Below are 16631 nucleotides of genomic sequence, written 5' to 3'. Positions count from 1 at the left end.
AATGTGTTCTCCAAATGATTTTAGAACTTGACTTCCCTACAGATCTATTTGAAGAGAATAATATACCTGAATGCATAAATTTTGGTATTCTGGCTAAAAATGTTGTTTCTATACTTTACATACTTTTCATATTGCCAAAAATAATGTAGGAGAGTCGTTCAAGTTCACCTAATTAACGAGTAAATTAATTTACTCGTTAATTAGGTGAACTTGGATTAACTCGTTAATTTGGTGGATGGTGGTGTACACCTGTATCCGGAGACTAGAGAGACTGAGGCAGGAAGATTCCAAGTTTTAGCCCAGCAATTTAGTGAGATACTGTCTCCAAATAATAGAACTAAAATAAAAAGGGCTAGGGATATAGCTCAGTGTACCCATGGGTTCAATCCCCTATAGTCCTAAAAAAGTCCCTTTAATTCATTCAAGGGCCCCTAAGAGGTCCTCCTGGGAAATATTCCTTTTATCATTATTTTAAAAAAGTCTTATTGATACATTATAATCAGACATAATAATGGGATTCATTGTTACACAGTTGTACATGCATACAACATAATAATATAATTTTTGTACATTATAATCAGACATAATAATGGGATTCATTGTTACATAGTTGTACATGCATACAACATAATAATATAATTTTTGTCTATTTCATTCCCCAGCACCAGTGCAGGTTTTTCCATAGCTTTCTAAGTCCAGGGAAATGTAAGCACCTTTCCTTATTTCCCCTCATTATTTAGAGGAATATGGTGTAGATGATTTTTAGTGTATTTACTTAGTTTTGTGATGGGAAGAAGTCAAGGAGTAAAAGGTGTTTTTGACCAAAGCCAGGAAGTTGCAAAAAGTGAATGTTCTGAGAATCAAAAGTCAATGCCAAATAAAAGTTATGGGACTATTTTTAAAACACTAACTCAAAATTGTAGGGTGGTGTAAGCTGGAAGGAGCTGTTGAGAATTTCTCCAGCTCCATCATTGTTACAATAAAACTTGAGGCCTAGAAGGATAAGTGCTGGGATAGAACTCCCCTAATTCCAGTTTTTAGATTCCCATTGGTAAAAGTGAAAATGGGGACCATTGGAAAGACTCTCCTTGCCCTTGCCTACTCCTTAAGACTAAGCCTCACCCTTTGAAAACTTGGAATGGAACCACCATTTTACCCAGCTATACCACTCCTCGGTCTATACCCAAAGGACTTAAAAACAGCATACTATAGTAACATAACTACATCAATGTTCATAGCAGCTCAATTCACAATAGCTAAACTGTGAAAGCAACCTAGATGTCCTTCAATAGATGAATGGATAAAGAAAATGTGGTATATATACACAATGGAATACTACTCAGCATTAAAAGAGAATAAAATCATGACATTTGCAGGTAAATAGATAAAGTTGGAGAATATCATGCTAAGTGAAGTAAGCCAATCCCAAAAAACCAAAGGCCGAATGTTCTCTCTGATAAGTGGATGCTGATCCATAACGAGGATGGGGGAGGCATGGGAAAAATGGAGAAACTTTGTGCAAAGGAGAGGGTGGGGGAGGGAGGGAATGTGGAGGCAGGAAAGATGGTGGAATGAGACATCATTGCCCTAGGTACATGTATGACTGCACATATGGTATGACACTACATCATGTACAACCACAGAAATGTAAAGTTGTGCTGCAATTGTGTACAATGAATTGAAATGCATTCTGTTGTCATATATACCTAATTAAAATAAAGAAATTAAAAAAAAAAAAAAAAAAAGACTAAGCTTCACAACAAGACCTGGGCACTACAAAGCCTGTTCTCAGGTGTCCTTTATCTCTATCTATGTTAGGACCCCAGGAAACCCAGGCTTTCAGCTTCTTCTCATAAAGTTCTTAGTATCCCCTTTGTGATGCTGGACAATATTATTCTTACAAAATGCATAATAAAACATTTTTGCACTTCAGCACTTAACACTTTAAACAGGGACACAGGCACATCGATGTTTATTGCAGCACAATTCACAATAGCTAAACTGTGGAACTAACCTAGATGCCTGTCAGTAGATGAATGGATAAGAAAAATGTGGCACATATACACAATGGAATATTACTCAGTAACAAAAGAGAATAAAATCATGACATTTGCAGGTAAATGGACAGAGTTAGAGAAGAAAATGCTAAGTGAAGTTAGCCAATCCCTAAAAACCAAATGCCAAATGTTTTCTCTGATATAAGGAGGCTGATTCATAGTGGGGTTGGGAGAGGGAGCATGGGAAGATGAGACAAACGGGGTCAAATGGTGGTTCCATTCCAAGTTTTCTTAGTCTTAAGGAGTAGGCAAGGGCAGGGAGAGTCTCATAGAGGGGAAGGGAGAGGGCAAGGGGTGTAAAAAAAGATGGTGGAATGAGATGGACATCATTTCCCTAAGTACATGTATGAAGACAAGAATGGTGTGAATATACTTTGTATACCACCAGAGATATTAAAAAATGTGCTCTATATGTGTAATATGAATTGTAATGTAGTATGCTGTCATATATAACAAATTAGAATAAAAAAAAAAATTTTAAAAAAAGTCTGTAAACAAGTCTCTCATATAGCCAGATCAGGAAGTTGTATACTCAAGTTAAAAAGCCATTTTGGAAAAGCAAAACTATGAAAAAGAATTCAAGAAGCTTTTGGAGGCTTTAAGGAATTAGTATAAGGTCAATACTGTTGGTCTTAATGTTGTTAGGGCTGAGTGATTCCATAGCTCAGTGGTTCCATTCCCAGCAACACCAGAAAAAAAGCTGTTATTTAAAATTGTTACTTTGCAAAAAATTTACAGGACATACATGAAAATTAGCTACCAGCCACATTTTGGTTCCTAGTGGCTCCACATATATAAACTAATTATTTCAATCACATAAGTAAATTAGGTAAGGTCACACATGCCAACAAAAATATGTCTTAAGATTCACATAATTAGCTAGGTATGTCAGTGCATGCCTACAATCCCAGTGGCTCAGGAGGCTGAGGCAGGAAGATCATGAGTTCAAAGCCAGCCTCAGCAACTTTGCAAGACCCTGTCTTTAAATAATATATAAAAAGGGCTGGAGATGTGGCCCAGTGGTTAAGTACCTCTGGGTTCAATCCCCAGTAAAACAAACAAACAAACAATTCATGTAATTATACCTTTAATTAGCAATAATGGTTTAGGAAACATCCTGAGTGGTAATATTGGCAAGCGAGGGAAGAGCTGATAACATTGACTCGGGTAGATGAAGAGGGAGAAAAGTTTTAGTTTCATGTAAACTAGCCTGACTTGTTGGTTTTTAGCCCTCAAGTGGGATGTCTTTATTTTTCTAGTAACTCCTCTTTTTATCCCATATATATTAAGCTACTGTCCTTGAACATAGTTTTTTTTAAAAAAAAAAAACAAACATTTTTAAGTTGTTGATAGGCATTTATTTATTTATGTATTTATATGTGGTGCTGAGAATCGAATCCAGTGCCTCACACATGCCAGGCAAGTGTACTACCGCTGAGCTACAGCCCCAGCCTTGGAACACAGTTTTGAACTACCAAATCCCATGCTTCCTGTTGCGTACAAAATAACATTTGATGTCATAATCTGGTCACAAAAATATTTTTCTACTCCGTAATCTACTTATAAACTTACATACTCCATTATCCAAACAAAATATTGTTTTTCATTTTCTGAACATAGCTTGTTCTACTTTCAGAAAGTCTATTTCTTAACTTCTCCTTGGTGGAATTCCACACTACCTCAAAGCTTAGCTCAAATGTCACTTCCCCATTTCCATGTCATTTTTACCTCCTTTATTATCTCAGAGGCAGAGAACTTATAAAGTTCAACACTGAATCAATCACTGCCTGCCAGTGTCTTGTGTAAGTAGGCTCTCAATGTTTTTTAAAAAATCTGAATGATAAAATTGTGCACATGAAATTTGTTATAACACTTACTGATAAAAAGCAGGACTCCTCAAATGCTAGCATTTGTCTTAGTATTTATTTAATGGGGAGCAGTGACAGAAATACCAAATGAAGAAAAAGAGCTTTGTTATATAGATTACTTTATTTTGAATCAGGTTTTGCTTGTTTTTTTTTTGTGGTGGGGTCTTGAACCGAGTAGGCAAGTATTCCACCACTGAACTATATCCCTAACTCTCAAATCAGTTTTATGGTAACAGTTTTAATGGTGAGGTGGTGGTGAGGGTTCCACTACGTCTAGAAATTAATGCTAAAATAATAGACTGTCCATATCACATTATTAGATAGATAGGGGCTGCTCAGGGTATAAATGGACTGTCAACACTTATTTTCCCTGAGAACTCTGCCCTTACATGCCAAGATGCTCATGCAGGTCAAGAATTAGCTGCACCCCCTATTATGTCAGAGAAGGCAGAGATTGTAGTGTAAAGTCATGTAAGATCATTACCTTAAAGTGATTTAGCAAAATGTGCTGATCTTATATGTAAAAGAGGTTTAAAAATCACTGTATAAGTAGGAGTTTTAAAAAATTCCCTGTATAAACAGGAGAAGTGGTAACAAAAATGTATCAAGTATGAAAACATATCCCTTCTGGTATTTCTTCCCCACAGCAGCTTCTCCATTTATATAATAAAAGCCATTTTCCCTTCCCCTGTCACATTTGCTTGTTCTACTTCACCAATTAAAGTGATAAGAGAGAACTATTGTTGATTTTTCCTGAACTTATAGAAGGAAAAAGGCTGGCAAGTTGGAGGATTTTTCCTATCTTTTTAACTTTCAAAAGAATATGCAGGGAGAAGAGGAGCAAGAAAACCTTAAAAAGGTATAACACAACATTTGGATCACATATCTTCTCACTAAACTATCTGTGCAGGTTTACTGTATTACCAAATACAAACAAATTATACTTATTCTATAAAAATTGTTGTGCTACTTTCAGAAATTCTAAACACCAGGCTTTATTTGGCAAAGTGCATCCTAAATTAAGAATATATTTTGTTTCGTATTTTCTGGCCTTACAGGACTCTAACATTGGTGTTTGAAGAGAAAAAAGAAGAAAAAGTCAGTAACATCAAAATGAGAGAGGGAGTGATTTAGAGTCTCCAGCATAAACACAAAAGTAAGAACTCATTCTGCATGCAGTCCATGGTCCTCATACTGTTAAGTGACCAATGATGAATAACTCTCAATACCTTCTGCCAGGCTTAAACGGTAATATGCCTCATTTTACTGCAACAAATGAGGCTCCTCCTCCTATCAGTCATGGTCCATTCCAATCAGCAGGGTGCCAATAAGCCAGGAGCTAATGAAAAGGGCCTTGGACAAAAAGGAAACAATGGAGAGCGCCCAGGCCCAACCCTGAAATTGTGAGCCCAATTTTTTAAACACTACAGTGCACATTTCAGTTAATCTTTATTATGCTAATGTTATTGAGTCTAAGGAACAAAGAAACTTATTTCATGAATTACTTTTAAACGTCAACTTCCAGGAATTTTCTTTTCTTTTGTTAGAGACTACTGACCATTTAACTATCCAGATTAAAACACACACACATACACACACACACACACACACACACACCCCACACACTTTCCCCCTCTCTTGCTCTGAGGTAGAAATCAAAACATAAATTATCACAAAGAAGTCTGATATAATCAACAAAGTTAAACAGTCCTCTTGTTTGATCTCCTCTAAATTAAAGACCAAGTGTTTTGATATGGTATTAGGCACTGAAATAAACCAGATGTTTCTTGCTCTATATAACTCTCCATGGGCACAATCTTAAAGGGTTATTGTCTGGCAAATGTTCAGGGAAACACATTAGAAATGGCACGAATACACAGATTTTCCTTCCCTTCTATCTACCCTAGTTTATTATCTAAACTAATGCATAATCCACAGGGCTTTGGGAACTTTGTGTAAATACTTTCATGTACAATTCTCTTTTTTGCTATCCTGAGATTAAGACCACAATTATCCAGGCTTAAACCTAAAATAAAGGAACCTTTGCAAATGCATTATCTAGCCTTACATGTTTAATCACACAGTATTCTGCAAGCTCTTTAATACCTAAACTGAAGAACAAAGGTGGTACCCTCTGATGTTTCACACATGAAAGACCTTCTAAGACATACATCAGACAATTGGAGAACTAGAATTAACTTCCAGTGGCAACTGCTCAGTGTTATTTCCCCTAAAACTAGGTGCCATGCTAAAACTGTTACATTCTAAAGAACTTGAAAAGTTTCAAAATAGTCATGGTCACCATTTCCAAAGATCTGTAATATTTAACATAAAATTCTGATGTGCATGTTAGATTCTCAAATGTAATCCTCATTAAATTCCTCTTCTCATCTGTTCTAATCCTTTCTATCCCCAGACAATGTAATGTTTTTGTTTTTTCAGTACATTTTGAGTACTAAACATGTATTAAAGTGAATGTGAGTCTGTGGAGGAAGTTACAGAAAGAATGTATTTGGGAGGGGTCTGGACGTGGGGAAGGAGGTAGCAGATGGACTGAAGGAAGGGATATGAAGTGTGTAGACTATGGCATGTAGTGATGGAGCAGATGGAATGCATCACCGTCAGCTATGACAGAAATGATTTATGGAATGACCTGACTGCTCCTGCCTAGTAACAACACAGGATGACACAGCTCAGTTTCCATGACAACCAAAGCCCACCCACTAACTAGATTAAACATTTTTTCCCGAGCTTCTACACAGAGACTTTGGATTTTCTTTCTCAAATGGTTTGGCTAGTGTGTTGTTCACACTTTAAGAAGATGTTCAAGGACTTGAAGGGTAACTAAAAATGAGACTGAAGGGCCACTAAGAACATCAAAAATTCTTGCCTGATTTTATGGCAAGGTTTCTTCATAGACTTTTTGTTTCAAAAACCAAAACCAGTAACTAATTAAAACAAATAAAAATAAAGAAAAAAAGAAAAAAAAAAAAACCCCAAACCAAACAAACAAAAACCCTGTGGGTGTGTGGGGGTGTCAAAATGTACATTGTATTTTTAAAGTTTGCTTAATATTAAAAGTTCAAATTTTATTTGTCCTCTTTTTATCCCCACAGGGTATGATCCAAGAACAAACCCAGGGCCTTGCATATGCCAGGGAAGCACTCTGTTACTGAGCTGAGCTAAATCCCCAACCCTGTTATTTGTCTTCTTCTTACATGTGAACTATCTTACTGGAATATAACAAGCCAATCAAACACCTGGGAAACCCTTATCTTTAATACTACAGAATAATATACATTTTTATGGTGGGAATAAATTCAGAAAAAATTGGGACAATTCTCTATAATATTCACTCTTACCTCTCTAAGACTCAGTCACTGTAGCACTACTGCTCCTGGACATACACAGCAGTAGTTAGGAAACCTAGTCAGATCAGGGTTCTAATGTATATGAGTCTACCCTTACTAGCTTTGTGATCCCTAGAGCAAGCTACTTAATCTTTCTGGGCTCAAGTTACTTAACCTTTTAAACCTTAGTTTCTCATCTGTAACATAGGGATAATAATGCCAACCTTGAAGGGTTTTCTTGAGGATTAAATAAAACAAAGCATGTAAATGCTTAGTATAGTGCCAGGCACCTAAAGAACAATCAAATTATAGCTGATAATTTTTTGTGGGTTTTGTTATTATCATGCTATTATTACAAATGATCCAAGATTGAACTCAGGAAATATTTACTGCAGCCATTTTGAGTGGGGTTTCACTATCTAGCAGATAAATTTAACTTGTTTAATTTCTCAAGAAGCTTGAACTTAGCTATAGAGAAAGGCTAATTTACAGGAACAACCCAAAGAGGTTTACCTCTTTAAATGTTCAACAGTTGCTTCCTACTACTCATATATTAAAGTACTCTACCTTCCCCATGAACAGCAACAAATATGTTTGAAGAGTTAATTGCACTGCACAGAAAATATAGGACAATTGTGTGGGTTATAGAAAGATACTGCTCAAAAGAAAAAAAGGAAGAGAAAAAAGTGCCTAAGGAGAAATTTAACAAAGTATAAAGTAGAATACCTCTTTTGAATAATTAGTTCTAGAACCTTTATGGATTACTGATAAATGCTCTCACTTCTCATAATGATTTCAGAGTCAGATATTAAAATGTAACTATTGCTTTTTTACTAAACTGATAAATGTATTGATCAAGAAAATACTACAGGGCTGGGAGGTAGCCCTGTGATAGAGTGCTTGCTTAGCATGACTAGTACTAGAGGTGAAATGGGGTGGGATGGGCCAAAAAACTATAAATTCCCTTTGAATCAGTTTTATTATTTTTACTTCTTTTAGCATGAGTTCTTCAATAAATCTGGCTTTTTAAAAAAGGCTCTCATTTCCTAACTTTTGAATCACTCAGCTATGGCTGATTTTTATTTTCGTTTTAAAAAATATAGATAGGCAGGTGCAGTGACACACACCTGTAGTTTGGGAAGCTGAGGTAGGAGGATCATAGGTTCAAAGTCAGTCTCAGCAACTTAGTGAGGACCTTAGCAATTTAGTGAAAACCTGTCTCAAAAAATAATGTGGCTTAGTGGTTAAGGGTTTCTAGGTTCAATCCCTAGTGCTCCTCCCACATCAAAAATACAAAAAATAGGGGCTGGGGATGTGGCTCAAGTGGTAGCGCGCTCGCCTGGCATGCGTGCCGCCTGGGTTCGATCCTCAGCACCACATACAAACAAAGATGTTGTGTCCGCTGAAAACTAAAAAATAAATATTAAAAAATTATCTCTCTCTCTCTCTCACTCTCTCTTTAAAAAAAAAAAAATATATATATATATATATATATATATATATATATATATATATATATATAAAATATTTTCCAAGATTGGCAGCCATTAGGAACTCAAACAACAACAAGTGCTGGCCAGGATGTGGGGAAAAGGGTACTCTTGTACATTGCTGGTGGGACTGCAAATTGGTGCGGCCAATTTGGAAAGCAGTATGGAGATTTCTTGGAAAGCTCGGAATGGAACCACCATTTGATCCAGCTATTCCCCTACTCGGTCTATTCCCTAAAGACCTAAAAAGAGCACACTATAGGGACACTGCTGCATCCATGTTCATAGCAGCACAATTCACAATAGCAAGACTGTGGAACCAACCTAGATGCCCTTCAATAGACGAATGGATAAAAAAAATGTGGCATTTATACACAATGGAGTATTACTCTGCATTAAAAAATGACAAAATCATAGAATTTGGAGGGAAACGGATGGCATTAGAGCAGATTATGCTAAGTGAAGCTAGCCAATCCCTTAAAAACAAATGCCAAATGTCTTCTTTGATATAAGGAGAGTAACTAAGAACAGAGTAGGGACGAAGAGCATGAGAAGAAGATGAACATTAAACAGGGATGAGAGGTGGGAGGGAAAGGGAGAGAGAAGGGAAACTGCATGTAAATGGAAGGAGACCCTCAGGGGTATACAAAATTACATACAAGAGGAAGTGAGGGGAAAGGGGGAAAAATATAAGGGGGAGAAATGAATTACAGTAGAGGGGGTAGAGAGAGAAGAGGGGAGGGGAGGGGAGGGGGGAGGGTGGATAGTAGAGGATAGGAAAGGCAGCAGAATACAACAGACACCAGAATGGCAATATGTAAATCAATGGTTGTGCAACTGATGTGATTCTGCAATCTATATACGGGGTAAAAATGGGAGTTCATAACCCACTTGAATTAAAGTGTGAAATATGATATATCAAGAACTATGTAATGTTTTGAACAACCAACAATAAAAAAAAAGAAAAAAAGAGATTTATACTTAAAAAAAAAAAAATGGGAGTTCATATCCCACTTGAATCAAAGTGTGAAATATGATATATCAAGAACTATGTAATGTTTTGAACAACCTACAATAAAAATTAATTAAAAAAAATAAATAAAAAATATTTTCCATCTTGGAAAAATTCTTATAAAGTACTTTTTGTGAAATGAATCGATAAAAACAGAATAGCTCTAAATAAGTAATGATGCTGATGGCTGTAACTACACTTAATACTCATTGTCCATAAAATCTAATCACTGCATTTAGCAATACAGAATCCATTCAGTATAATATGTAAAGCCAATACTCACAGATGCCAAAGCCTTTCCGAGTGCGTCACCTGTCTGTGAGCTTCCAGCAGCATTCCCTCTAGTTCCTGGATATTTTGAGAAGAGAAACAAATTAAGAATTTTAGTAGGAAAGTATGCTGTTTCAGCATTATTGTTGTCACACATTTACCACCATCAAGGAGGCAATACTCTGCATGTGCTTAATAAGCTAAAGTAAAAATGAATTCATTCCTTACTAGTTTCTACATTAACAAAAATGAAAAGATTCTTTACTTTTAAATTAAATACTAAAAATACATGATAATATGGGGTTCACTGAAAACCCACCTGTAAGATTTTTAGGAATTTTTGCCAATCCCAAAAGCTCACCTAGAATGTTGTCTGATCCATTGATGGGAGGGGTGTGTGAGGCAGCAACATAAGGTGAACTGCTGGTGCTGCCACGATGGAAGCTGGACATTGGTGGAAGACTTGTGTTTATGTCTGTTGGTGAAACTGAGTGTGGAGGATAACTCTAGAAAAAGGGGCAAAGAGACATGATCGGTCAAATTTATTTTCTGCATAATATGCATATACACTGAACAACTACTACAACCAATCAAAAAGAGCATTATAAGTTAGTTCAAGAGGGTTATTATGGTCATTTACTTTTTGAAAAGTCATGGTAAATAGTATAAGTCCAGAAACATTCCAAACTTTAGAAGTTTTGGCAGAATAAAATTGTATACTTGGAATCCAAAAGAAACATAAAGAGGACAAGATGTTGCTGCAACCTTGTCACGTGTGATAGCTCACCAAGCGATCATGTGAATGAAGGCTGCCATAACTACTGGACTGAGACATGTGGGAAGTGGAGGTCCCCAGAATTCCACCAAAACCAGGCTGGCTCATCCCATTTGATGAACTCCAAAGGTCAGAAGAATTGTGGGTCCCATCTAAGATAAAAAGAGAAGTATTAAAATTTTCTTAGCTAAATTTTTTTATTTTGATGATGCTTATAAAAATTAAAAACAAAAAACAAAAAAACAGTGTTGAAGATGTGGCTCAGCACCCCTGGGTTCAATCCCCAGTACCAATGAATCAACAGAAAGATGTAATAAGTTTAATAGTGAAGGAAGAAAGTTATCTAAACTACAATAAGTCATTAGATAAAATCCTCAGAAGATGTAAATCCACATCAAACAAGACAAATATTCCAAATTGGTGGAAAGGCTGGATTTAATTTTTGGTTAAATGGCATACTCCTACTCATAAATATACAAAAAATGTTCTTAATTCATAACATGCAATGTACACTGTATCTAACATTTTTAAACTGCAATGAAGTTTCTCTAATAGTAGACCTAAGTAATTGATAATGACCATATTACAGTCAGCCTTCAAATTAAATGTGTCAGTAATGACTTCACTCACAGTATAGTCAGGGAACCACTTATGTAATAATTTATTGCTCCCATATATATGCTTCCCATAATCACAAACCACAGGAGACCAAATAAAAATGATTTGCTAGACATACATTAAAGGAAATGCAACACATTTTCTTTCTTAACAAGTCTTAACTCTGTTCTGATATTCACTCTTTATTTATATTGTTTATTCTAGGCATGATATGAACCTGTAATTTTAAACGACAAACCAGAGTTGTTAATAGCTTTCATACTTTTAAATTCTAAAGCCAAGTCAGAGCACCTTTATTTATTCTTCTCAATTTAAGTCTTTTATAAATTCAATCAATACTGAATGGGTATTCTAGTGATTTGCTGAATAGTCCAACTGAATTGCAATTAATGATAAACAGCACTACACAATAACAATCAAAAAAAAAACCACCTAAATTTTAATTTATCTCAGCCAAAAAATACCTAGATAAATAATGTCTGAATTCCTATGAAGATACTGTCTTTCCCCACACTTTAAAATATGAGCTAATATACAGATGACTGCAGTTGTATGTGACAACTACTTGGTAGTACTTACCTTGCATAAAGAAAGTGCTAGCAAACATACTGGTTGGTGGCTTAGGAGACGGATAACTAGGAGATTCACGGTTGAAATCATCTGAATTTGGGGATGGTGCATACACCTTAAAATTAAACAAGAAATTTAATTAAAATAGAAATGACTATTGTATTACTTATAAAAGATGAGTTCTACTTTCCATCAAGCATCTAAAAAGGCCATCTAATCCTTATAAAGGCCTACTACAAATACAAAGAACATGAACTAAATCTACATAAATAACATCAAACTTGACTAACTACATGTTTCTTTCCGAATATCCATGTAATGCATATCGATGTGACAATTATACCAGATGGATGAAAAAAGTTCTAAGTGTCGACTTGGATAACAAAACACAAATTTCACATAGCTCAAGATTCAAAATCTGGTGGAATAAACAGATGTCCTTTGAACATACAGCATGATATAAAATCAAAATGAATTAGATTCATTTTTTATTCTTTGTTACTATTAAAAGTCAACTGTGGAAGGACTAACACAGTTGTTCAGAAACTTCTCTAACTTGGTAGTGTCAGCAATTAATTAAAAACAACTTCTAGGCTGGGGCTATGGCTCAGCGGTAGTGCACTTGCCTGGCATATGTGAGGTATTGGGTTCGATTCTCAGCACCACATAGAAATAAATAAAATAAAGGTCTATCAACAACTAAAAAATATTAAAAAAAAAAAACAACAACTTCTGCTGAGGAGTTTTAATTCTTTAATTTCAAGTACACTTTCAGCATAGCTTTCATAAAAACCTCATTTAATTTGCTAGAATAGCATTAATTTCTTTTGGTATACCATTGCTTCAGAAAAGGGAACTATGAACATTGTGAATTTGTAAATGACCAACATTTGTATTCCTCTGGAAAACTTACATGGGCAGTCAAATAATATTAATGATCAAACACAATCACACCATTCTCATAACTACTGAAACCAAGAAGGAAAACAACATTTAAAGTCATGTATGGTCTGTAAAGTAAACCCGAAGTCAAGAAGAAGGGAAAGGAAAGGTAAGCTATTGTAAGTAGCTTATGAAATAATTTATTTTGTTTTAGTTTGTTAAGGGCACACTCAATTAAATTTCACTGAAAAATAAAAATTCAAAGTGTTCATTTAATTGAAAGTAAGTAACATTCAAATTATGGGAGCATATATAAAATCAAACATATTTGTTTGTATAAGCATAGGAAATCTCTGGAATAAAACACAAGAAATTTAACATAAAGAAAAATTTTGGAATTATCCATGAAAAATTTAAAATGGTTACACCTCAGGACTTAGGAAGGATTTTGACTTCATGTGCTCCTACAAATTGTATATTTTTACCTCAAGCATTATACTTCTAAATAGTAATAAGAAATATTAAAATGGGAGCTAAATTTTTTATTTACATAAACTATTATATATGCATAAACTATCAAGAATCTGGTCTTTCTTTGAGGCACTAACTGTAAAGGTCTCTGGCAAGTTATCCTGACCTTCCTGAGACTCAATTTCTTCATGTGTAAAATGGTGCTTACAATAACTGCACATACAGGGGCCAATGGAAGATTAGATAAAATAATACACATAATAAAATATTCAGCACACTGCCTATTCAGAGTAAGCAGTCACCACAAATTAGCTAATATTATCATGCTTTGGTCATCCTAACAGAAGCAGTTATGCTGCTACATACTGCCCCTGTTCAATTCTTACAGTTTATCTCGATATGACCCTACTTATATACACACAACTTCTCCTAAATGAAAGGTTAGAAAGCCCATTTTTACTCTTCTTAGTAGCCCTGATAATACTAGCACAGGAGTGTCTTTTTAATGGATTGGCATTTAGGTTTGTTTCCTACCTTTCACATTCCAGAGGTAAAAACACACATCTGTGGTACCTGAGAAGTTTGGGATAAGATATATTCCTAAGAATTATCCAGAAGGACCCTAGATAGGGGAATATGGCAGATAAAAGTTTGTTCATTATATATTATACATATTTTTGTAATCTAAAGCTATTTCATAAAAGACTGTGTTACGATTAAAGAATTGGGTATACATAAGTGTGTTTGGAATGTATCATACAGGCCAACAGGCAGGTAAAGTTTTCTGGAAAGGAACTATGGATTATTTTCTCTTAATCAAGTTTCAGTTTCCAATCTTAGGCACAACTAGAAGTCTTTTGTCCCTTTGTATATAGATTCCCCCAAGCCAAGCTGAAACCACAAACAACAAAAGGTAGAGTACATCTATAGATTTATCCAGGAAATACAAATCAGAATCAAATTTAGAAGACTGCATCAGAAGATGTACTTTTTATCACAAATGTGCATTTACTATACATATCACCCTTGATCTGAAAGCATGAAATACAAAATTCTCTAATTCCATTTGAACAGAAACAACATGTAAGCCTCACACTTGGTAACTGTGAGAAAGTTCTGAAGTGTTATTGAAAAAAAAAAAACCCTCCATAATTTTCAGTTTAAATTTCAACATAATATGCCCATTTACGTTTTTTCATCCTTAATCTCATTTAATTACTCTGTTCCATACATGACACACATACATTTTTAAATTTTTAAAATGTTTGCAATTAGAAAAGGAAGTAAAGGACACACTTGATTTTACTGATTTACAAACTGCTAAATACAGAATACTGATCATATAATAATTGACTGATGGCAGTCATGGAAAGCAAAACAAACAACAAACAAACCAAACAAACAAAAAAACAAGATAAATCACACACAGCAGAGGAAGACACTTGCTTACCCTTACAAGAAAATTCTGAAGCTGTATGGAAAAAACAGGCCTCATTTAGAGGTAAAGTTTGTTTTTACTGTTAGGCTTCATAAATACAATTTTTTAAAAAAGGAGTTTTAAAAGATATTATAAATAAAAATGGTAAATTAAACCCTAAACTACTTTATTACTTGGGTTCTAACAAATTCAAAAGTTTTATCGTAATAAAAATGCTTTGAAATAAATGGTTCTCAAAGACATCCATTTAACAACAATTCTAACTCCACTTTTGGTATCTTAACCATAGCTTGCAAAAACACAGATGCAATGTTTCGAGGCAGCAGTTGTGCCAGTCTCGATTTTTCAGATCAAAGAGTTCTTGTGGCAAAGCGCAACTGATGTGGTCTCAAAGAGTTTATTAACTCCAGATGTAGGGAAATAGTCAGCCAATTCCACAAAAAGAACAAGTCTCTCCTAGTTACAATCAGTACTGGCCACAAATTAAAACCAGACTGCTTATGTCATCTGATCACCTGCACAAAGATGCCAGGCTCCCTGCCCCCTCCTCCCCGAACCCCCACAACCCGGGCCAGTTAATGATCTAATCATACATTCAAATGTCAAGGATGATTTTGTACCACAACAATTTTAGAATTAAGAAAGGAATATGTATGCTGTAAGATGATTAAAAACTACTTTAAATACAAGAGAGAAATGTTCAATTTAGTACCTTAAGATGTTCCATTAAAACAACATAGATAGAAATTTTCTTTAGAATTCTAGTCTCCATTTCAGAAATCTAGGCTCAAGGCAGCTATAATGGGACTGCTTTTCCCAAGCATTTATATTTTCTCCTCAAAGAATGGTGTTAAGAGAAATTTTGAGTGTCTGGTGAACAGACATTTTTAATTTAAAAGAATATAACTGAAGGGGCTGAGGTGGTGGCTCAGCAGTAGAATGCTCACCTAGTGAGAGGCTCTGGGTTTGGTCCTCAGTGCCACATAAAAATAAATAAATAAATAAAATTAAGGTATTGTGTATTCAACTACAACTAAAAAATAAATGTTAAAAAAAAGAATATAACTGAAAATCTAGCAGATATCTCCTTTTCATCACTATTAAGTCTGGTTGAAAAGAACAAACCCGTATCAACATCTTGAATGTCCTCATTCCACTTACCCCCAAGTTAACTTTTCAAAAGGAACAGCATACTTTAGGAATGAATATTTACAATTACTCTTTACAATGATTACATAATTATCCTTGGAATGTTTTAGTTCATACAACAAACTGGAGTCAAATTTGCAAAGATATTTCTTTTTTTCCTACTTGGATGATTCACTTATTTTAGATATATGGATGACCCCAGATTTAGGGCAAAGCCATTCGTATCTAAAGCGATTGTGCACTGTGTTCTTGATTTCAATGCATCCTTTATGTAATTATATATTGGAAATGTCCCTATGAGCAGGAAAGAATGACCTTCTGATAATTGTTGAGAGAAGATGCAAACAAACCTTACCTAAAAAAGATAAAGACACATAACCTGTGTGGTCCCTGGTATGTTTAAATGACCCAAATGATGAGATGGTATTTTCCTCAGTATGTGAGGATAACTATATATCCTAATTAAAGGGCCCTTCCCAGAATATGAGAGGAATGCTTTCAGATGACACTGTCCAATAAAGGTTTCTGTGATAATGGAAATGTTCCACATTTGCATTGTGCAACAGAGTAGCCAATAGTCACATGACTACTGAACAACCTGAAATGTGGATAGTACAACACAGGAACTAAACTTCAATTTTTATTTTATTAAGCAGCATATATTTACTATAATTGTATACT

The 16631-nt window shown here is 34.9% G+C and overlaps 1 protein-coding gene across 12 annotated transcripts in view; it reads right to left on the bottom strand.

Annotated features, from left to right (window-relative positions):
* The window catches only part of Tcf12 (transcription factor 12), a 351984-nt gene that overhangs the window by 36200 nt on the left and 299153 nt on the right, over nt 1-16631 (bottom strand). For all 12 annotated transcript variants that reach the window (XM_076850834.2, XM_076850837.2, XM_076850836.2 and 9 more), the window contains 4 exons: nt 12020-12125; nt 10835-10974; nt 10409-10553; nt 10061-10125 (listed from right to left, as the gene is read on the bottom strand). In XM_076850834.2, the coding sequence (XP_076706949.1) occupies nt 10061-10125; nt 10409-10553; nt 10835-10974; nt 12020-12125 (456 nt within the window). The remainder of the gene's footprint in view (nt 1-10060; nt 10126-10408; nt 10554-10834; nt 10975-12019; nt 12126-16631) is intronic.

The sequence above is a fragment of the Callospermophilus lateralis genome, chromosome 3 (assembly GCF_048772815.1).
Source record: "Callospermophilus lateralis isolate mCalLat2 chromosome 3, mCalLat2.hap1, whole genome shotgun sequence".
Lineage (NCBI taxonomy): Eukaryota > Metazoa > Chordata > Mammalia > Rodentia > Sciuridae > Callospermophilus > Callospermophilus lateralis.
Note: the sequence above shows the minus strand (reverse complement) of the source record. Positions and strands in the feature narration are given on the sequence as shown.